The sequence below is a fragment of the Rhincodon typus genome, chromosome 1 (genome assembly GCF_021869965.1).
Source record: "Rhincodon typus isolate 14 chromosome 1, sRhiTyp1.1, whole genome shotgun sequence".
NCBI lineage: Eukaryota > Metazoa > Chordata > Chondrichthyes > Orectolobiformes > Rhincodontidae > Rhincodon > Rhincodon typus.
This window is the reverse complement of record NC_063332.1, coordinates 171,673,711-171,698,809: the sequence shown is the minus strand read 5'-3', so window position 1 is coordinate 171,698,809 and position 25,099 is coordinate 171,673,711. Positions and strand designations below refer to the sequence as shown.

General features: G+C 41.1%; 1 protein-coding gene across 3 annotated transcripts in view; it reads right to left on the bottom strand.

Annotated features, from left to right (window-relative positions):
- The window catches only part of pdlim5a (PDZ and LIM domain 5a), a 237,926-nt gene that overhangs the window by 198,163 nt on the left and 14,664 nt on the right, over window positions 1-25,099 (bottom strand). For all 3 annotated transcript variants that reach the window (XM_048595832.1, XM_048595842.1, XM_048595848.1), the window contains exon 2: window positions 20,593-20,727. In XM_048595832.1, the coding sequence (XP_048451789.1) occupies window positions 20,593-20,688 (96 nt within the window). In that variant the 5' untranslated portion in view covers window positions 20,689-20,727. The remainder of the gene's footprint in view (window positions 1-20,592; window positions 20,728-25,099) is intronic.

Below are 25,099 nucleotides of genomic sequence, written 5' to 3'. Positions count from 1 at the left end.
TTACGTAGCTTATCCTATATCTGTCTCCGGACAGGTGATTGGCTTGTAAGGCCATTTCAGGGAAGTTGAGAGCCAATGAGTTCAAGTGCAATTACAGATGGACAACAAATACAGACTTTGCCGGCAACGCACTCATCCCATAAGGGAATTTTCTTTCTGAAAAAAAAAAAATGGTATGCTTTGCTAATTGTGCTCACAACCAATCATGCCACCTTCAAAGATCTATGCATATATACACCCAGGTACTGTTATGCCCAGAATTTCTCAGTCACTATCAGTTCTGAGGAAGGGTCACCGGACCTGAAATGTTAACTCTGTTTATTCCTTCACAGATGCTGCCAGACCTGCTGAGCTTTTCCAGCAACTTCGCTTTTGTTACACCCAGATACTACTGCACTGCCTACAGAATGGTGACCTTTATTTTAAAAACGCCTTTCCTGTTTTTTCCAATTAAATGTATCATTACACATGCCTCTGCATCAAATTTCACCTCATATCATTCCACCAGAAATGGGTGGCCATTAACCAAATTGAGGGGTTACACATGCGAGGAAAATGTTAATCAGGTTAAAAACTCCTTTCCTTAGAAAAGGGAAAACATGGGGGCAGGGAAATGGGGAGGGGAGGGGAGGGGAGGGGTAACCTGATACAGATGTGCAATATTATGGAATAATTCATAGAACCATGCAGTATAGCAGAGGCCCTTCAGCCTATCGAGTCTGTACTGTCAAAGCTACAGTAAATCTACACGAGTCTCACCTCCCAGCACTAAGCCCAAAGCCTTGAATGTTATACACCTCAAGAGCTCTTCAAGAATGTTTTAAAAGTTATGAGGCTTCCCACCTCAACTACCTTCCCAGGCAGTGTATTTCACATTCCCACCACCCTCTGGTGGAAAGACTTTTCTTCAAATCCCTCTAAAACTGATGCCCTTCACCTTAAAAATTTATGCACCCTTGTTGTTGACCTTTTGATGAAGGGAAACAGCTGTTTTCTACCCACTGTCCATGTCAGTCAATCTTATACACTTCTTTCAGGTCCCTCCTCAACCTTCTCTGCTCCAAAACAAACAACCTGAGCCTATCCAGTCTCTCTTCATAGCTAAAGCACTTCATCCTAGGCCACATCCTGGTGAATCTCCACTGCAATCACATCCTCCTCTGAACTGGAGACCAGAACTGCCCACAGTACTCCAGCTCCTCAGGTGATTTAGTGGCAAGTGCACCACCTATGTCCCGTTATGATGTTCCTCAGGCAGCTCAATGGGACAGGCAGCCATATATTTCCACCATGAATATAGTCAGTGCCACTCTAACATTTATCGATACGCAGAATAGTGGCAGAGTTCACTGGTCATATTTATTAGGCTTTCCTCAGAATGATGTACAAAGCCTGCATCTGGTTGAGAAAGACATGTACCAATGACAGCTTCTCTAGCACTGACTGATGGACAGTAATTTGCACAAACTGCTTGGTATGTGAACTCGGGCATTCCTTTTCTTCCCGCACAGGGAAGAATGCAAGCTTTGTTTTCCTCAAACACTGAAGGGGAATGGACTGCCTGAGGACTACTTTCCCAACAATGAACCTGTTCCACACTTGGGTGGTGTGGTGTGGAATGGGGGGGTTAAATAAAACAAGTGAGCTGAAATCTAGGTCAGGTTCAAGACAGCAGGCTATTTCCTCTGCCACGAGCAATACTAATGTTACAACTATCAGGCATTTAGCTCTCAATAAAATCTGCTCCACATTACTGTACCTACTTACACAGCCCAAACTGAAAACTATTTACGATCCAACACAAAAGTTGCTTACAATCCAGCAAGAACTGGGCATCCGCACCTTCGTTGAAACACTCAAGAAAGTTGAAGGGATAAAAAAACCAAGTCAAACTCCCAATAACTTGACGTGTAAAAGGACTGTAAGTTCCAGGATAATAAACAAGAACCCAACCCATTACTCGGTGTCACTTCAAGAATGCAAGATGTTCGGAATCCTTGTTGCAGTATCTAAAATTTCCCTCATAACCAAAAAGGGATTCTCATCCCATTTTAGTTTTGCCTTGAACAGAATGCAATTTTGGTGCTTGTGGTCTCCTCAGAGCAGCAGGAATTGCAAGGAGTTTGATCAGAGGTATTCAAGATCAGGAAGCATTTGGAGAGATTTAAAGGGAAACGGAAGGCAAAGATTTGAGGCAACCAGAAAAACAATGAGGAGAGATAAGAAAAAGCATTTGTCTGCACTGAGTAGTTAGGGTTGGAGTGAACTGCCCAAGAAGGTGACCAATTCAGATTAAATAGGGAATAAATAGATAAACAAAAAGAGAAAAAAAATTCAGGGATGTGGGAAAAGACAGTTGTAGTGTGACTTCATTTCTGAAGAAGGGTCCTGACCCGAAATGTCAATTTTCCTGCTCCTCTGATGCTGCCTGGCCTGCTGTGTTCCTCCAGCTCCACACTGTGTTATCTCAGACTCCAGCATCGGCAGTTCTTACTATCTCTGATGTAGTGTGACCAACTGGATGGCCTTGAAAAAGACTCAACTCAAACATGAAGGTCCAAACAGCTTCCTTTATTGCTGTGAGATGACAGACTTCTCCTAACCACGACTAATTAGGTCATCACCTGAAACAATTTAACTGATTGTAACCATTTTCGAAAACGTCCTATTCGGAAAAACATGGCGCATCCTTTATTGGATCATTAGTGGACAATGAAAATACTCAGCAAATCTACTTTCATCCCAACTCAATGACTCATCAAGCTCAACACTGCGGAGAAAAAGAGAGACCTATTATCATAGCTATTCATTCTGGACGAATGCAAGAATACCAAATGTCAAATGATCACAACAATTTATACTACAAGAGAAAAGGGCTGATTGATTGGCAAATTGTCATGGACTTGCTATGGAAAAAGCAATGAGTAACTGTATTTGGTATTCATGCATTTGTCCCAATGACTGCGGGACAAAAAGCCTCAGGAAATTGTCTTACTTTTCAGCAATACTAATGTTCTGTACCAACGAGGCACTGTAATAAGACTCAGTGCCTTAGGGAAGATTGCACATGACAGTACTTGTGTGCATGAGAGTACCTGTGCTTTTCACATTATCAGAGCGTTAGAAAGTGGTTTACAATCAAATAAAATGTTTTAAATAAAGTGTTTTGTAGACAAACACAGTTGCCAACATGTGCATAGCGAGGTCTCACCAAACAGGGTCAAGATAAACACAGTTAGACAACGTGAGTTGGTCGGCTAAGGGGTGAATATTGGCTAGGACACCAGGGAAAACTCACCTCCTCCTCCTCCACTTTGGCTGAGGTGTTCTTTTACTTGTGGAATTTCAGATTAACATTCCACCCAAGAGATGAAACCATTAACAGTACTGTACTGTGGAGTCAGCTTATATTAGCAGTCCAGTCTCCGAAACAGGTCTTGAACCTATGACCTTCTGACTCAGAGGCAAAGTGCTACTAGCAGAGGCACAGATGAAAAACTATTGAACCAAAATTCAAATTAGGTACTCTTAAAGACAGTCTAGTACCAACCATTAAAGTCATAGTCCTAGGTATGTAACTTGCAGTGTAGCAAAACTGAACACACAAGAGGCAATAGCAAATATATATTTCAATAAAAAAAATTTGATTAGCAAAAAAAAAAAAGCACAAATAAGTAACAGTTCACTAATTTATAAATGTATCTTTTTTTATTAGCTCTTTGCAAGGAGTTTACTTCTCAGAAGCAATGCCACAATGGAAATGAGGCATATAACTGGGATGTGTAACCATGTTATTGGGACAAGGGTTTAAATAGGAGAAGTACAGAAGGAGTTTTTTAAAAAGTACACAGTGCTCACTCAATATAAAAACGATCAAATTAAATTTCCACTCAACGTTATTCACAGCGATTGGCTTCACTGCTTCAACAATCTTTCCATTTGGACTGCAAGGACCAACTACTGTGATGCAGATGGTTTGTATTTGCAAACTTAAAGCAAAAATTATGAGACAAAGGAAACTCTCTCCCATAGTATAATTCAGCCAGTCATTTGACAGGGCTGTAAAAAAAAAGTGAAAATGTCACCTTTTCAGACAATTCAGAACATTCCATAGTTACCTAGCAAATTAGCAAACAGCTATATCTTTCATTTACTCATTAGATCCTTCAGAACCATTTACAGTCACCAATATTAAAAGGAATAAAAACCAACGGAAGAAAACTCATGTTTCGATAGGTTTCATTTGATACACTGAAAGTATCGACAACAGCCAAAAACAATACTCATATTGAAATATGCCATGAATCTATGTACAGTTGTGTATCTGGTTCAACTAAAGATGCATGAAATCACAAAAACACACTGTAAAAATATTCAAATCAGACTCATTTCAGGAGTTTAGAATAAACAAAGATCTGATGTTTTCCACTTGCAAAGCCCTCCAGGGTTTAGAAGCATTTATCCACGGCACAAATTAAGGAAAGTAGTTACAAGGAGGCTTTGTTTTGTGGTCTTTAGCCATAATTAAAATTAAGGAAGCTAAAATATTGGTGATAAGTTGTTCTACGCAATGTTACTTTTTTTTTTACACACAAGGATTGCAAGTAAAGAGGTTTTTAAACAAGATATGCTACCATCACTAACTTGCTCCGATCAATAACTGCAATCAAATTTACAAGCTGCTGTATTTCATGGGAACAAACAGCACCTTCAACATAGAAATGATTGACTTGCGCTTACATAGAGCCTTTCATAACCACTGGACTTCTCAAAGTGATTTTCAGTCAATGAAGCTGTTTTTGATGTGTAGTCACTGTTGCAGTGTGGGAAAAGCAACAGCCAATTTGCGCACAGCAAGATCCCACAAACAGCAAGGTGATAGCGGGCAGATAATCTGGCTTTGTGGCACTGATTGAGGGAATTTTTTTTATATCCAAACCAGCAACCAGATGTGGTCTCAGTTTAATATTTCATCTGATGGTCATTAGTGAGACATGTATCAGTGTGATAAACAAACATTGATCCCAAAAATCATTAGCAAACTAATCAATGTGTTCATCCACCATGAATTACTTTACAGGCATGAATTCATTTTGCGAAAAGGAAAGTTGAGTTGGATTTCACATCATTGAAACAGTCCATATGATAATGCCTTTCAGCATAAGTCTTTACATTGTCTTATCAAAAATAGTTTACAAAATGGAAATTAATGTCACTATATTCGTAGAAAGACATCTAGCACCTTACGATGAACAATGAACTCTAGTATTTCCAGGAAGGTTCAAATTTCACTGCAGGGTTACCTGTTTAACAAGCCAGCTTTGATCTTTCAGATAGTTGCATGGACATTTATAACCATCAGAATAAACAAGGTCTGACTTGCCACACAGTGATATCACCTGGATGGGGTGCAGACTAGAACTACTGAGCAACTGGTTTGAATATATGTCAGTGACTAGTGATAAAACACATGCACCTACATTTTCAATTATAAAGTTAGTGGATTTATTTTTAAAAAAAACTTTAATTCTGTGGGGAAAAATCACTCAAATTATGTCAGACTGCTCTGACATTAACTTCTCAGCAATTTTCTGAAGGCAAAATTAAGTCAGTATAAAATTTCAAGTGATAAAAACGAATGTGTATTTTACAAATCAGTCTACTGAACTCAAATGACCAAATGGTTGGCATTAACTGTTGTAGCAGAAAAAACTCAACAGGCTGATGCTTTTCTCCAGAAAATAGAAGCATGAGGGGTCACCTGATGTCATTTTTGTTTCATGGTCAGTATGTCTTTAAAAGACATACCCATGAAATTATTACCGTACCATAACACATGACCTCCATGACACTCTACTGGAAGTATATTCCTCTGTTGTAAACTAACATCTTAATCCTAACCCAGACGCTTATGTACCTGAGGAATGTAATAGCTAGGTGGACTAAATGTCTGCTAGATTCTTCAATATCACACTATTCACGCCCAGTTTCCTAAGTTACAGGGTTAACGTAAGCATTGCTGCATCAGGTAAAACACCCCGTTGGAGCCAAATTCACATGAACCTTGATTCACGTAAGTTCTGCTCATCTTGCCCTGACAAAACCACCAGCTTACCTTGAAGTCTTAATGCATGGTGCCTTTTCTTCATGAACTTACTGCAAAGCCCAGCAATGATCACTGTTTCCAGCGATGCTGCTGGGAATAACAACCCACGATGATATTGGGGGTGGGGGTGGGGGGGAGCGGAATGAGGTCTTGTCTCGAGACAATTGAATTAGCTTTATTGTCACATGTACTCAAATAAATATACAGTGAAAAGTTTACACATCTCCAATTACAGCACCATCTCAGGTACAAAAGACACAATTTCTTCAGTTACAGATTAGTCACAGTGTAACAATGTCACCAACACCACACCATCTTCAGTACAGAGTACTTAGGTACAATTCTTAGTTGTAGGATAGAGAAAAATGAAGAAAAAAGAAGTTATATTTCAGCAAAACACAGTATAACCATAGGTCAAAAAGACAAGGAACAAATTTATAAAGACAAACACCACAGTCTCTCTCCAAGGGCTCTCTGCAGCAGACCAGTGCAAGGGGCCTCCACACTCCGCACTGCCCAATGCCAACACAAGTAACAATAGCCAAGGGTACCGCTTCTGATTAAAATTCAGGCCAACTACTTTTGGCTTCCACATTCGAGGCTATGCTGACAAACTGCAAGCACTGGTTCAAAACAGCTCACAGTGTTTTCACGTGCTGTCATATTCAGACAGAATTCATCACACTGTCAGGTACCTTAACAAAAATAATATTGGCAGCGTTTGGCTCAACCTGTGCCCTGCATGGAATCTTTCCCTTCTTCTCCTGGAAGATACTAGACTAAAGCACCACCATCTGTAATCCAAGTCAAACATATTTATTTAATAAATATCCGTAATAAAACAAAAAGTTAACAGCAGCAATTGGTTATATGATTCAAAAAAAAACAGCTAGACTCCTCATTCAGGGAAAGAAAGGTCTAGCAAGCTGTTTAAAACATCTTTGTCTCTGACTTTTCAGAAGTAATAGCCACTTCACAGCAAATTCAGGGTCCTTTATACCATACTAACATTTGTGAATCGTAGCTGCAATTTATGAGCATATCTCCTTGCAGAATCCACACTACATCTCAGGAAACCCTATAAATTCTAAACTTCTTCCGCTTCACTCAACAATCGAGAGCAGCTTGAGATGTGAAAAAGCCCTTCAGAAATTCAAGTTGCTGTTGTAATACAATGTAAAGGCTGTTTTAAATTAACAGTAAATCCTTTCAATGATCTAGCCTGGGGCCAATATACACAGGCAAAGGTTACAGAGTAGGCTTTAACTGACTATTACCCTTTGTAATCATTGATGGTGTCTGTCCTTCTTTTGCTGATATACGAAACATAGTTTTTCTCTCTTAATCTCGACAGTGAAGGCAACTCCTTTCCACTTCGGAAACTCATAGAATTAGCAAGGACAGTTTAGTAGGATTCTCCATTTACAATAGGTGCTTTCAATTGTGCTCGTGGCTTTTACATTTCTTTTTAACCTTGTACGGTCCACATTTGAAGAAAATACCAGGCCTGGCCTCTGGTCATGATACAGGGTTAAACGGTCAGGATGGAGAAATTGAGCATTTAATTCACTGTCAGCTGGTAACAATTTTTAAATCCTGTCCCAACACAGCTCTGGACATGCCCATTCTATCGGACTGATGTCATGTCTGCCCTTTCAGGTCCACATTAAACGATCTCAGGATTCTATTTAGAATAAGTGCAGGGTTTTCCTCAGTTTCCCAGTCAATACTTAGTCACCAATAAAGCACACGATCTGGTTATTTTTCACACTGCTGCCTGTTGAAGCTCGAGTGGCTACACTTGAAAAGCAGCTTGCTGGGTTGTGAAGCACCTTGGGCTCTCCCAAAGTTGCAAAGTGTACTATGTAAAGACAAGATTTCCCTGAACGACAACTTGTGATTCGAGTTCACTAATCCACATGCTGAAAATCCAATTCTAGGTGAGCTCAGAGCCAAGGAAACATAATGACAGGGGCAGAAGCTGCTGATTATTAACATTAATGCAATTACTTCAACTTGTCTGCTGCTTCAAAGTGAACAGAATCTGAGCTGGCATCACTAGCAAGTCTTTGCATGCACAGTTCTGCTCCAAAACATTAAATAAATTAAGATGTAAAACTATGGTTGAGCAAAGATGTGGTTTCTCGTGTCAGAACCGATTACCAGTATGAGATATAACCTGTATATTGCTCTATAGGTTAGCTCACATAACATATGCCACAAAGATTTCTTATGGGGACATATATCTTGAAGTTTATTAAGAACACTGACTCCTCACATGGCCAGAATACCACAGATTTACACATAGACTGTGTTCTGTGCTTACTGATGTTACTACACATTACATATACATAACACAGAGAGAGCACACTTCCTTCCTGCCTCTCTCTATTTTTCAAGCTAAACATTTAAAATAAACATGAAATAAATAATTGTTTTTTGTTCAGTTTTCTCTATTCCCCACATGGAGCTGTCATTTAAGGCTGGATCCAGGTCTACAAGAACTCACATTGCCATGGTGCTTCATCGATTGTTGTTCAAGAGGAAGATAGTGGTGAACTGGTGATGTTGCTGGACCAGTAATCCAGGGACTGAGATTAAGATTCTAGGGGCATGGATTCAAACTCCACCACGGCAGCTGGTGGAATTTAAATTCAAGTAATAAATCTGGGCTATAAAAATGGAACCTCAGCGATCATGACCCCAACTGCAAGCTCATAGCCCAGAATATCTCCCACTGAACAATCACAATCAAGCAAGGGGATAAGTCCTGGTTCAAAGCAGAATGAAGGATGGTATGCCAGGAGCAGCACCATGCATACCTAAAAATGAGGATTCAACCTGGTGAAAGGGCAATACCAGAACTACTTGCATGCCAATCATCATTTGCAGCAAGTGATAGACAGAGCTAAGCAATTCCATACTCACCAGTGAACGATGGTGGACAATTGAGCAACTCATTGGAAGAGAAGGGTCCACAGCTGACAACACTGGCATTTACCTAGGAATGTGAAAAACTGCCCAGCTTTATCTTGCACACAAAAAGCAGGGCAAATCGAACATGGACAATTATTGCCCCATCAGTCTATCTCAATCATCATTAAAGTAATGGAAGGGCTCATCAACAGTGCTACAAAGCAGCATTTGCACAGCAAGCTATTCACAGATGCTCAGTTTGGATTCCATAGGGCAACACAGCTCCTAACATCATTGCATCCTCGGTTCAAACATGGACAAAGGAACTGAATTCCAGAGGTGAGCTGAGAATATCAAGGACTCACTGACCAACTGGTATAGCAAGGAGTCCTCACAAAACTATAGTTAAGTGAGAATCAGGTAAAATCGCTCTGCTTATTAGTGTCATACCTAGCACAGTGGAAGATGAATGTGGTTGCTGGAGATCAATCATCTCGGGTCCAGGACATCTCTGCCAGAACTCTTCATTTTCTGCTTGGGAACTCGACAACTTTCTGGACTCTATCGATTTCAACAATTTTAGGACTTGAGGCACCTTCTCCCATGTCCTTACCCCAAACTCTACACACCAGGCCTTGTTATCTATCTCTCTCCCACTGCAACTCTCTCGTCCTCTCCACCTATCCCCTCCTCTATCTATCTTCTATCCGCCTCCCCCTCTCTCCCTATTTATTTCAGAACCCCCTTCCCCTCCCCCATTTCTGATGAAGGGTCTAGGCCCGAAACGTCAGCCTTTCTGCTCCTATGCTGCTGCTTGGCCTGCTGTGTTCATCCAGCTCTGCACCTTGTTGTCTCGGATTCTCCAGCATCTGCAGCTCCTACTGTCTCTTGTTATCACATTGTCTGCTATTATACACAACCTATTGTTAGCCACTAATAGTCCCTATTAACAGCCATTCATTGTCCTAGGCTGACAGTTATCCACTCCTTTGTCTGTTCAACTGTTCTTCTCTCTATTTTAGCTCTTGCTCCCCCCAACTTTTTCCTAGTTACCATCAGGACTCAAGAAGGGTCACTGGACTCAAAACGTTAACTCTGATTTCTCTCCACAGATGTTGCCAGACCTGCTGAGCTTTTCCAGCAGTTTATGTCTGTTTCTGCAGGAGTTCCTCAGGATAGCATCCTAGGCCCACCATCATCAGCAGCTTCATCAAATGACCTTCCCTCCATCATAAGGTCAGAAATAGGGATGGTCACTGATAATTGCACAATGTTCAGCACCATTCACGACTCCTTAGATACAGGGGTAGTCCATGTCCAAATGCAAGATCTTGAACTTAGGCTTAAAAAGTGGCAAATAACATTCATGCCACAAAAGGTGCCAGATAATGATCATCTCCAACATCAGAAAATCTAATCATCACCCCTGGATATTAATTGCTAACATCATCACCGAATTCCCTGCTGTCAACATCCTGGAGATTACCAATGACCAGAAACCAAACTAGACTAGCCAATTAAATACAGTGGTTGCAATTGCAGATCAGAGGCTAAGAATATTGCATTGAATAACCTGATTTTTAAAAAAAAAATTCATTCCTTGACAGGATGTGGTTGCCACTGGCTCAGCCAGCATTCATTGTCCATCCCTGATTGGCCAGAGAGCAGTTAAGAGTCAACCACATTGCTGTGGGCCTGGAGTCACATGTAGGCCAGACCAGGTAAGGATGGCAGTTTCCTTCCCCGAAGGACATTAGTGAACCAGATGGGTTTTTCCCAACGAGTGACAATGGTTTATGGTCAATATGAGAATCTCATTTCCATATTTTTATTGAAACCAAATTCCACCATCTGCTGTGGCAGGATTTGAACCTTGGACTCCAGAACATTGCCTGGATTAACAATCCAGGAATAATACCACTAGGCCATTGTCTCCCCAAGGCCTGTCCACCATCTACAAGACACAAGTCACTAGTGCGTTGGAATACTAAAATAAAACAAAGAACTGTTGGTGCTAGTGATCTGAAACAAAAACAGTGGCAGCAAGCAGTGTGTACCATCTACAAGATGCACTGCAGAAACTTACCAAAGATCCTTTGACAGCACCTTCCAAACCCACAACCACTATCAGCTAGAATGAAAACAGCCAGGGATACAGTGGTAAGACCACCTGCAAGTTCCCCTCGAAGCCACTCACCATCCTGATTTGGAAATATATCACCACTCCTTCACAGTCACTGGGTCCAAATCCTAGAATCCCCTCCCTCACAGCATTGTGGGTCTACCTACAGCACATAGACTGTAGCTGTTCAAGAAGGCAGCTCACCACCACCTTCTCAATAGGGCAGCTAGGAATGGGTAATAAATACTGACTCAACCAGTGAAATCAACATCCCATGCACGAATAGGGGAAAAAAATTCAAACACAACTCCTTCCTCCCTACGAAACGCTCCCAGGAACAATGCACCTCCTGTTACTTTCTCTTAAATGAGACAGTGAGATGATGAAAACAATGCTCACTCACATAGGAATTATTTTATGTGACCATTCAAAACATGGTCATTCTGATCACAGCCACATCCCTGTAAAAGGTCAGAGGAAGGATGACAGAGGGTCAAGCTGAGCTGACACTCTCACCCACATCTAACCCAACTTGACACAAGTGCCATTTTCTGCAGTGAAACCCTTTCCATCAGGGAGGGTTTCGTAAGTCCCTAGACTCTAAACTGTTTTCTTCACGATCATCCAACATCAAAAGAACACAGAAAACCAGCAATGCCAAAACAAAAAAAAAACCACACCATCGGAAAGATTAGGAGATCACCATCAATCAAGCAGTTCCAAAAGACTGACAATACAATACATTAAACAGTCCAACAAGAAACCAGTGTGCTGCCCTTAAACAGAGATAAAGAAAATTGTTCTTGAAAGATTTGTGCATGTTGACAAATTGGGTGCATTATGAAAAAATTAGAGCAGCTCCCTTCCTCTCAGTTCTATGCTGGAATTTACTGCTTTCCTTCCCAGGTTTTAAGCTGCCTGACAGAGTCAATTGAGTAAAGTCATAAACCAGAGACTGCACTGATGTTGGCTTACGAAATCTTTAAAAAAATGATAATTGGAAAGGTCAAAAGGGGCACTGTAAGAATAATATTATGTGGACTCTTCCCTCACTTGTAAGCACACACAAACGACTGGACTATATCACTCCGCTAACGATGTCTACATATTGTTTTTTCTTCTATTCAAATCAAATATGCAATATTTTCTCAAAAAGATAGTGAAATAACTTTTTGGATTGGAGTAGAACAAATGTCGGCTCATCTCTCCCCGCCCCCTCAGATTTCCAACCCAGGAGAGTTTCCAAGCCAGTTGCCCATCAAGATCTAGTTCTCTGGCTTCCATCAAACAGCCACACTAAGGGAGGGTCAGATTAGGGATGTATTACAAGAGAGGAGACAAGGAAACCATTGTAGAGTTCAAAGTCTTGGCTTCCAAAAGAATGTTTTGTTAGCAAGTGCACACACCAACACCCTGAAAGAGGAATCCCATCAGCATCTTGCAGTGAAAACAAAGAAAGACAAGGAAATTTACACTGTAGTTGTGAATGTCACAGGCTGAAGCTTAGTCCAGAGTCTGGACAGAATGAATACCAAGAATTGTGGCAAAAGCCATTTCGCACAATTTAAGAACTTTGTTGCACGTGTATTTTCTCTCAGTGAATCCTGTGGTGAGGGGGAATTGGGTAGGGGGGAGGTGGGAGAATCAAGGTTTTAAGGTGAGAGGGGGAAAGATTTAAAAGGGACCTGAGGGACAACGTTTTCATGCAGAGGGTGGCGCATGTATCGGACAAACTGCCAGAGGGAGTGGTGGGTGCTGGTACAATTGCAACACTTTAAAAAGGCATCTGGATGGGTACATGGATAAGAAAGGTTTAGAGGGACATGGGCCAAATGGGACTAGTTCAGTTTAGGAAAACTGGCCAGCATAGATGAGTTGGGCAGAAAGGTCTGTTTCTGTGCTGTATGATTCTGTGACTTTACGTGAAAGAAGGGAGTGACAGGAATGTAGTAAGGTATCATCAAAGCATACTTCTAGCCCACATCTGCTGGAAAATTAACTGACCCAAGCCTGAAAGTTAAAGGAGGTGGATGGACAGACTAACTGAATCATAAAGTAAACTGTGCAACTTCAAGAATGAGTAAACGCACCCAAAGTAGTACTACCCACGCGCTAACTACAAGTCTGGTTCATCCATTAGATCCACTCCTCACTTCCGTCAGAAAATCCATTTTAAAGGTTTCGTCATTTATTTTACAAGCCTCCATATCTCTGTAATTTCCTTCAGTCCCACAATTCCACAAGACCTCAGGGCTCCTCCCATTCTAGCATTGTACCCATTCCAGGGTTTTAAAAAAATATTTCTGTCATTTTCAGCCCGGTGTTTCCAGCTTCCTGGACGTTATCAGAAAGGAAAGACAGATTAGGGGTTCGCTCTCTCCTGGGAAGACCTGATGAAGGTTGTCAAGACTATGGGCAATTGTGCCAGGATAGACGTACACTTGCTAGGTGAGATTAGAAGCTGAAGGCATAAATACATGATAACCATCAACAAATCAAAGAGGAAATTCAAGAGAAACTTCTTCAACCCACAGCGAGAGTTATGAATTTGGGGAACTCACTGTATACAGTGTGCTGTGGATACAAATTGTATTGATGCCTTTAAAGGGGAAGCTAGACCAGTACATGACAGCGAAAATACAAAAAAAAGGGTAGGGTTGAATGAAGACTGGGAGAAGGCTCACGTAGAGCATAAGCACAGAGATCTATCAAGTTGAAAAGCTTGTTCTATGCTGCAAATCCATTGTAGAGTCATTCAGCATGGAAGCAGGCCTTTTGGCCCAACTCGTCCATGTTTCCTAAACTGAACTAGTCTCATTTGCCTGTGTTTGGCCCATATCCCTCTAAACATTCCCTACCCATGGGGTTGATGTAAAACTTCCTATCACAATCCAGTGTTCAAATCTCTTAACCAAGAATCTGGGAACACCTTGGGGTGTCATACTTGGTTAAATAAAGAACAGAAGTTTTAATTTTCATTGATGAAAAAGTTCCAAAATCATTACAAAATTATTAAAAGCCAGAATCATGGACTCTGTCCCAAACACAAGGGTGGAAATGTATCCATCATCGAATCTTTCTCCGAGCCCGAATATGAAGCTCATGGGTATGAACAGGGAATGCAGTGGATTAGTGATCATTTTGCCTTGAAACTTTGACGATCCAATCTGATGAAGCAGTTGTTTTCAGTCCCAAAACAAAAACATGTGCTTCTGTTTGGAATCCTAACTTGGTTCTGACCTTGGTAACTAAAGCCATTTATCAGCACTCACATGCCACCATTATGTTTAGTTTACACAGATCCACAAATCCCTTGCTTAAACTATATCTGGAAGATATGATAAGAGCAAAATGAAAAAGGTCCAATGGTCAAATACCAAGGCTCATGCATACAGTTAACAAGACAGTCAGACACTAGTAATACAAGCCACACAACACAAACTACACAGTGTTTTTTGCAAAACAAAGCTGAGCACGATACTTTGTATTGTAACTGAATTGGGTAAAGCAACAGAGTAGAAACTAATGATGTCTCAGAGAGACTGAGACACACATCCACCCACATAGGGAGGGAGGCAGACCTGGAGCAAAAGGATAGTGCGATTGTATTGCGCTGTACGGTCTGACTGGAGGCAAACTATATGAAAGGCTGGGTGCGGCTGATTCACAATTATACATTTGCCCTTCCTCAGCATGACTAATAAAGGGACTTAGGGCTGTCTAAACAATACCATTTGTAGTAGGCAGGGTTTCTCCTATGACCTAATGTAAGAGATGAGTCTGTGACGATCGACACGAACAGAAAAACAGCTCTGCTTGAATATCAAAAAATACATGACATTACATCAGCGGTAAATGATTTTTTTTAAGGTGACAAATATTTATTTTCTTTGAATGTATAGACTTAATATAAGGCAATAGTAAGTACTTATATCTGGATGGATTTTTCCCTTTACAAAACATAGGAATTGGACCAGTAGCTGAATGAAATCATTGCACTACCACATCACGAGTACTTCATGGGTTATACCTTCCCAACAACACAACAGCATGAACAATTAATTATGGCAAGCAAGCAACAATGACTTCTGAGACTGTGCTTGCTTTTGGAGCTGTCCTTGTCGGAGGGCGTAGCACATGATCTTTTCAAACGCCACTTGCCTCCTCTCTTCAATCTGTTCTGGTTCTATAATCCTCCAAGACTTCAGCATTCCAACAATTCTAGCCTCTTGCACAGCTCTGATATCCTTTCTTCCATCATTGACACCTCTGACGTCAGCAACTTGGATCATAAATATTGGAACTCACCTTGTAAATATCTCTGCTCCCTTACTCCCTATCTCGCTGTCTTTAAAATGCCTCATAAAACCTCCCTCTTTGGCCGAGCATGCCCCAAAGTCTCCTGTGGCTTGGCAACAAATTTTGCTCAGTGTCGGTATTTGTCTCCATCCACCCTTAGTTTTCAAGCATGAGTCTATTAGTTTTCCAGTGGATATGGGCTGAAAATACCACTGAAAGTACTTGATAAATACAAGTTGTTGCGATAATCACAGACAGCACCTTGTACTGTACTTCCTTAGACAGCATCTCCAAACCCACATCTAGAAGGAAGCGGGCAGCAGATACATAGGAACACCACCACTGCAAGTTCCCCTCTAAGCCCCTCACAATCATGACTTGGAAATATATTGTCATTCCTTCAGTGTCGTTGGCTCAAAATCCTGGAATTTCCTCCATAACAGCATTGAGTACACTTATACCAAACAGACTGCAGTGGTTCTAGAAGGCAGCTCCCCACCACTTTCTCAAAAACGCAACCAGAGATGGGCAATGACTCACAAATTTGTATCTCAGAGTGTAAAAATCAGTGCATTTATTCAGTTAGACTCTGCATCTGCACTGTCACTAACCTTGTGTATCGTAAATAAAAGCATTGGACTCTCCAATTGCATCAATGTTATAAGGCACAAGCCTGCCTTATGCCATCCAATATGGTCAAATTGTCCCATAGTGGTTTACATTAGCCAAACCAATACCAACTTCCAGAGTCTGGGCACTTATGTCTTTTCCACACTTTACATTGGCACTTAACAAAAATATGTTTTTACTGCCAAGCAGCTGAGTTTGATACAGTAGTAAAAATAATTTCAACGATCCCAGTGCAACAACTTGGACTCATGTCACATCTATCATGTGATAAGTCATTCCAAGGCACTTTACAACAATGTTTTCAAACCCAACTTGGCACTCAGCCACACATGGAAATATTAGGAACATGTCCCTCTATGCGAAGTTCTAAAGGGCATGTAATTTAAAAAAAGGGGAGGAGAGAGATATAACGAGACAGAGAGGTTGAGGATACAGCTGTCAATGGTAAAGTGATGAAAACGAGGGAGATTCGAGAGTCTGGAGTGGGGTAAGTGCAAGAGACTGACTCTTTGCTGCATTGTTGTTAGTGAATCCTAGCAGCACACCCTCCCTTTGGCTCCTGTTGAACAATGCTCCAGTAACCAGCAAATTTCATTAGATCACTGCGCTTGTCACAATAAGCTTTCCCCTGTTGAAATATATTTAGTAGTAATAGACTGACAGCCACTTGCACTGGTTGATAAATGTGCCCCATTGGGCATGATGCCTATTATACCTGGTTACTCTATATTTACCAAAACCAGCAGCATCAACAGCTCAGGAGAGAGAAGGCATAACCATGGCATTAACTCAGAACTAAGAGTTAGCCAATGAAAAGGTCAAAGTGCAAACGTGCCTCAGTTCCCATTTTATTTTTCATGAAACAGAACCTGTGGCTAGATTCTTGCAGAACAGAGAATTCTACGTCACAGAAGGGCAGACCAACATTTTGAGAGGATACAAAAGGGGAAGACGATTTCTGGATAAACCCTACTTTTCAGACTTAGATCTCTGCTTAGGGATAACTCAAGGAAAAATAAAATGCAGACATGGCTGCGTTCCATGTTTGATGCAATCATGACAAATAAAATCTGGGCGTACTGGTCTCAGTCAGAGAAGAGTGTGACTACAGGGTCGGTGGAATAATTATCAAAGTCAAAACTTTTGAAACGGTATGATGTCCTATCAATAGTAGATTTACTTTCTCCTTCATAATTTTCAAAGACTTCTGTTGTTTTTCTTAATACAACTCGAGCATTTGTTATTGACAAGCTAGTTTTATTTTTGCAAATGCCTTCCCAGAGAAAATGTCATCCAAAATTGTGTTTGAGTTGGCCAGAGTAAAGGAAAGGTATGATTAAATTGATGCACAGAAACAACCATGCCCAGAATACTCCCAATTTAATAACATTCCCCAAAACAGATCCGTGAATAACTTTTGCTCAGCTTCAGATCAGTTCCTATAACATCGCAAGAAGGTTACTAGGGCTAACCTCAGACAGGTAAAGTGCTTGGCAAAGAAAAATAAAGTCATAGATTTAGACAAAATGTTACAGCACAGAAAGAGTCCATTGTGGCTACACCAGTTCTCCAAATGAGCTTCATGACTTGGAGCCATTCTCAAAAAATTGTTTATCTGTTATACCTTTCCACACCACCCAAAGATACAACCAAATCAAGTACTTTTGAAACGTAGTCACTGGTGTAATTCATGAAGCCAATTTGCATACAGAAACTTCCCCACAAATAGCAAAGGGATAGTGACCAATAATTGTTTTTTGTGATGTTGATTGAAGAATAAATATTGGTCAAGACATCAGGAATAACTTCCCAGTTGTCATTGGAAATAGCATAATGGGATCTTTCACATCATCCAGCACTCCTTCAGTACTGTTCTGGAGGGTCAGCCTAGACCCTTACCCTAGAGTCTCTGAGTGGAGACTGAACCTATCACCCTCTGACTCAGACACAGATGTTAGAACATCTTGGAATTTGCAAAAAGGGAAAAAAGAGAACGAAGGAGATGGTGGTTTCTGTAACCAATTGTCACCCACAACATTAGGGCCATTGATAGGTGTCAAGTTGATACGTTTACAAAGGCTCCACCTACCCTCTCAGGAAGATGTAGAAAGGATGGCAACAGCACTACTTGGAAGGAGAGTAAGGCCCATTGATCCTTCTACCAAAATAAATAATCTAGTCCCCAATTTTACTGTTGTTAGCGGGAGCTTGCGATATTGCATTTCTTAAAGTACGATCATTTTGAACTGTACCCACTGTGTTTTATTGGCTGTGAAGCAACTGGGGGCATCCTGAGGCCAGGAAAGGAGGTGTATAAATGAGAGAGCTCTTTCTTATTACTCTAACACCTATTATTAATCCATCCATCTACAGCAAGGCAGTTGCAACAGGATTGACAGGGACAGAGTAAGAGGCCCAGAAAAAGGTTACCCAGAAACACTGGGCCCTTTTGTGAGAGAACTGGAGAGTAACCTGTGTCTGATCAGCTGTGGTACACCTCTGATCACTGGAGTCTGAAACTCTCTAATAAGCATTTGGAGCAGCTAGGCAGGCATTTCCAGCTCCCTGCACTCCAAAAAGGGAAAGAATTTGGAAAGACAAAACTGTCAACTTAGCAGGCACACTCACTCAAAACTTGGAAAGCTTTATTTAGAAAAGCACACGTCACTCACAACAGTATCGGAGACACGAGCTGCCAATATTCTAAGGGCAGGGGAAAAGGGAGCCTGAAAGATTTTCCTCTTGCGTGATTTTTTCCACAGCTTCAAGCTAATGTTAGTTCCTTTTGCAATGATGGACGTGTTCAATTCAAACGTGGAACGCAGAATTTTGGTACTGGCCACCAATATTGCCTAGCCAGTGAGATCTTCATGGTAAAAATGAACAGTAAGCATATTTGAAATGACCTATTGTACGTGGAAGAAACTTATTTCACCAAGAAACACCATAAGGCACCTTTACAAAGATCTTTTTCTTAAAAGAGTAAAATACTATAGCATCAGTGTGCAACAGATCTGGCTCAGGATAGTTGATACAGCACATTCAGGGTTCAAGATAGGACCTTGCTGGCTCATTATGTGAACAACAACTGAGCTTTCCTGATGTTACAACAGGGATCACACTTCAAAGAGTCTGTAAGGTGATGACCCAAGGTCGTAAAAGGACTTATAGAAATGCAAGTTCTTTGGGTTGCTTAGCAACTGATTTGGACATGAAATGGTGCAGACTACTTTAGTTTTTTTTAAAAAGAAAACAGGATAAATTTCCTTGCTGTAACAGAGTTTTGAATAGTTTGAAAAATGTAATTAAAAGTTTGGTTTTCAATCTTCCGCCTCCTCTCCCAAGCCTTGGAGGTGGACACAATAAAAAGAAAAAACGAGCTCTCTCGTATTCATGTTGCTTGCACCATCAGATGCCATTCTATTGAGCAGTATTGTACCACCAAGTGGCATAGTTTGGTAGAAATGTCAAATTCACACTGGGCTTAGGTGAGGCTTCTGTTCCAAAAGTGATGCACAAACATACCAATGGGGTCACAAAGAAGGCATCAGCTAAACACAAACTTGCAAGCCTCTCTCTATGCCAAGGCAAGATACACTTGTACAGCTAACAGTACTCCACTAACAGCTATGGTGAAATACCCATTCCAGCATGTTTGCCTACTTACTGTGGATTCTGCCTGGGCTCACTAACTTCCAGGACTGTCCTGGAGTCTCCAGGAATTCAAGATTAATCTCCCAGAGAACATTGCAAGCTGTTCCGGATATTAAGCAATATTATGTTGCTTAACCCCTCTCTCCATGCCACATTTGCTTTATGAGTTAAGAAAGCATTGGAGAGGAGGAGGTGAAGTGAAATGGTTGGTGAGAATGGCAATTACAGGTCAAGTGATAAATCATCTGCTATTACATCCAAAGCTCGCGACTCAAGTACATTCACGCCAAATTCTGTCACCGCTCTCCAACTGGGAGATGTTTGTTCAATCAACTCTTCAAAACGTATGAAGCAGGAATCAGAGTGGATCATTCAGTCAAATGAGCCCGCTCTGCCATTCAACATGGAGATCATGGATGATCCAATTTTGCCTCATCTCTACTTTCCTGACCATTTTCCACTAACCTCCTCACTCCCTCTCATTCCAAAACACCAAGAAACGACAGATATTAAAAAAGATCCAAGAAAGAGCTTGTCACAGGAGTTGGTGTTTGCGCGGCCAAAGGACAACAAGAAACCGCCCCTTTGGGAACATTACGGCTAAACTCAATTCTGGCAACTGCATACCGTAGCGAGATTCCAAAAAAGACATTGTGAGGGTATTCAGTAGGAAAGACAGAACAAGAAGTTGAGGATGTAAAGTGTACTACTCACTAGCCAGAAGAGAGCTGCCAATGCTTTAAATCCCGGCAACCTTTCATCATGTAGGTCAAGTTGCTTCTACAGAAGATGCTTGTAGTAGCAGTTTTAATTAACACATGACATCAGCAGAGTTAGGGCATAGAGGTAAAGACACCATACTTACCCTGGAGATGGTCAGGGGCATGTTGAAGTCTTTTCCCCCCTGAAGTCTGAAGCCCCATGGGGCTGGGCCTTGCAAACAGACAATGTAGTGACTCATGATCTGGCTTTCTCACACACCAGGGTCTATATCAGCCAACTGCAGAGAGGAAAGAAAGGAAAACAAAAATTAGTACAACTGGATGTGGATTTATAATTGAATAAATTTGTATTGTTTCCCACAATCACACAATAGGATAGTTCTAATAAAAATTGAGAGAGACACATATAAGCAGTTAAACTTTTTTTTAAAAGCAAGAACACTTGCATTATTAAGGATTTCACATTGCAGAAAAGCCATTTAGCCTCAGAGCTCCATCTAAATCTTCATGCCCCACACAATTTTCCTCACACCTCCTCTTGATCTCATCCCACCAGGACATCATTCTATTCCTTTCCCCCTCATTTACCTATTGAGGTTTTCTCCAAATGCATCTGCACATCCATCCACGTCGACCACCTCCCTTTATAAAGAATTCCACATTATCATCGCTCTTTCAGAAAGGAGGTTTCTTCTGAATTCCTTATTGGAGTTTAGTGGTTCTGATGTGTTTACGACCCCCAGCTCTGGCATCGCCCACATCATCAACCCCATCAAACCCTTTCATAAAATCTTAAAAGGCAACGTTCTCCAGTCACTCTGTCAAGTCTTCTCTTTGCCAGAGAAAAGAGCTCCAGGCAGTTCAATCTTTCCTGATAGGTCTGGCAATTTAGATTAATTTACTAATTTAAAATAACAAGCTCAATTTTCCACTCAAATGTCCGAACATTCCTTGCATTAAATAAGCCCCAATTACTGGAACTTCAACCGTTCAAAAAGGAAAAGGCATGATATGCAGAAACACACACATACAAAGTCAAATAAATACACGAGGCACATGTTAAACCTGAGCACGACAGCGATCTGTCCACCAAATTGAAATACAATGGTTCTCGTGCTCACTGCAGGCAGATGATGATGTGAGCAACAGTGTTAATTATACATATATTGTCAAATACTATCGCAAGCCTTTTTGCGACTGCTGTTAAAGATGATTATATGAAAGAGATAGAAATTGGGACCACATGCAGAGAAACATCATGCAACTGATAACAGAGACAAAATCATCTGACAAAAACTATTGCCAAAATTTACTTCCCGACCTCTTCTTTCCAGTCAATTAAATCCTAAAACAAAAAAACCATGCCAAGCCCGACTTCAATTCTTTGCATGAAACAGGAGTTTTACCTTGCTGAGAGCTAGAGTCTATTGGTCTCAAGAGCAGACAACACAGTGTACTTCCCCGCTATCTAGCTGCAAAGAATAAAACAGCACAAATTTTGGCAGCGAGCATCTGCTATATATAAAGGAAGCTGCTGTAAGATTACACCAAAGTATTTCAGGGTTTCACCATGACGCAAGGTGACCAATTTAAAAGGTTCCATTTTATTTGAGAACTAACTGCTACTGAACAGTAGGTACATCCGAAACATTGCTGCGAGAATACTGGCTCTAACATGACACCTCAACAGGAGAATACAATAGACAAGGCTCAACATCATATTGTGATCTGGAGAGTAAGCACTTGTAACACTTACACTCATTGTCAAAACCCCGGTCCCAACCACCTTACAACACAATAAATGTAATTTTAGAACGCATCTGTTTGGCACAACCAACAGGGGATATCAATGGAGGTTACTGATAGCCGCCTGGCTGTTAAATCTATGATGAGCAAGCCTCATATGTCTTTGTAAAGAAAAAGTGAACACTATTGTCAAGTTCTTTTACGAATTCATTTGGCCTGGTTTCTTTATTTTTATTTTGGAAACAGTGATATCACTGAATCAGACATCAATGCGAACTGCTAAAGATTCCTGTTGTGTTATGGCATAGATTACAAATTCAGTAAAGGTCTGTACCTTTACAACAGTTACATACCGTCACAATACGAGACATTCTGATATGAACGTACCCAAAGGAACATAGGTACAGGGGTGGGCCATTCAGCCCATCAAGTCTTTTCCACCATTCAATGAGATCATGGCTGATCTGTGCCGTAACTCCATATCCCTTAATACTACAGCTAAACAAAATTTTTAAATTGGAGGTAGATAAATTAATAACTGATACAGCAACCACTGGCATTTGTGGAAGAAAGTTTCAAACCTCAACAACCCTTTGTGTGTAGAAGTGCTTCCTAACATCTTTCCTGAATGGTCTGGCCCTAATTGTCAGACTATGATCCCTATTTCTAGAATCCCCAACTAGTAGAAATAGTTTACCTTTACCTACCCTGTCTTTTCGTGTTAATTCTTGAAGACTTTGAACAGGTCACCCCATAACCCTCTGAACTCTAGAGAAAATATGCCTAATATTTGTATATTCTCTCCTCATAACTTAACACCTGAAGTCCACGTATCATTCTTGTAAATCTATGTTGTACTCCCTCCAAGGCCAATCTATTCTTCCTGAGGTGTGGTGCCCAGATCTGCTCACAGGACTCCAAGTGGGGTCTAAGAAGGAGCATAACTCCTGCATCCTTGTACTCCAGTCCTCTAGATGTAAAGGCTGGCATTCCATTAGCTTTCTTGATTATTTTCTGCATCTGTTCGTTACAGCCTAAAAATCTACGCACCTGAACTGCTCAAGTCTTTTTGGACACCCATTGTATTTAACTTTATACCATCTAGAAAGTACCCTTATCTTTCCTTTCTTGAACTCCATCTGTCACAGTTTTAACCATTCACCGAGTCTATCAATAGCTCTTTGGAATTTTATGCTCTCATCTGCACTGTCTACAATGCCACTTAACTTTGTGCCATCAATCTCAGCTAGAGTCAACCTCTGTCAAACAGAGCCAGTATAGTCAAATCAGTTGTGGTTAATGTACAGTAACATCAGTAAGGATAAAACCCAGACTGTCTAAGTCTGTAATATTATACTATTTGCATGACTATGTGTTACACAAGCTAATATTTGCACAAAACCACAAACAGCACTAATTCCTATATCTATAATTGACATGGCTCAGTCAGTAACCCCTCTGATACAGAAGGGACAAGTGCTGCTTCAGGCTAACACTGCATTGGTGCAGTACCAAGAGAATTCTGCACTATCGGAGATGCTATTTTTCAGGTGGCATCATGCAACCAAAGCATTCACCACACATTCAGGGACCATAAGAAGTTACACCTCTGTCCAAAACTGCTCTGTGGCAGGGTGCAGGGGAGAATCCCCTTTTACCCTCCAGTGGGTATCACCCTCAGCATTACCAAAACAAGTCACCTTCTCATTAATTTCATTGCTGAGAATGCGATACTTTGGGAACAGACTGCTTTGTTCTCAGACTATAGGGACTGCTCCTTCACTAGTGAGAGACAACTTGTGGTGGCTTAACCACAGGGCCACCATACCTCAGGCGAGGGGAGAGGTTGGGAAGGGCAGTCTTTCATGATAACCTCAGCTGGTGATGGGAATTGAGCCCGTGCTGTTGGCATCACACTGTTTCAGAAACCAGCCATCCAGCCAACTGAGCTTAACCGGGTATATAGCAGCCAATTTGCACACGACGAGCAACATTTGCTAACTAATCCTGAGGGTGCTAAGAATTATACTGCCAATCAGTTTAGGATCATTAGTCAGGCTCACTGTGTGGCGCTCTGCAAATGTAAATATATAGGGCCCTGATCTTTGCAGGCAGAAGGAACATGCATGCAAATTGTGCCTGTTTCAACTCACAAAACAAGAGACAGCCATTCACTGGTTCATTCCTTAGGGCATTGCTTTGACCAGAGACAAATGCCTGGTTTAAATTTAAACAAAGCTTTTTGTAATTAATTGCCAGCCACAATCTAACTTGAAGGGTTGAAGAGTTGTGGAGAGTGGGCAGGAAAGTGGAGTTGAGGCCAAGATGAGCTGAGATCAGCCATGATCATATCAAATGGTGAAGCAGGCTCGAGGGGCTGAATGGCCTATCCCTGCTCCTAGTTCTTATGTTCTTACATGACTGATGCTATTTACATGGCAATGCCTCTACCAGAGTCCAAACAATCAGCATTCCCTTTTCTTATGATATAAAATATTGTTTCCTTTTACGCAGACATTCTTGCAACATGTCCAGATGAATACAAGTCAAAAAAACTTCAACAAAATATATTTTTTCTCAGCAAAAAAAAAGTAACGTCATGATAACCAGTTCATCTGTTTTATTAGAATCATATAATCCCTACAGCACGGAAGCAGGCTATTCAGCCCATTGAGTCCATACTGACCCTGCAAAGAATATCCCAGACCTACCTCACTATCCTATCCTTGTAACCCTGCATTTCCCATGGCTAGCCCACCTAACCTGCACATCTTTGGACTAGTGGGATGAAACATGCACAGACACGGGTTGGGGGGTGCGGCTGATGTGCAAACTCTACACAGACGGTCACCCAAAGGTGGAATCGAACCCGGGGCCCTGGAGTTGTAAGGCAGCAGTCCTTAC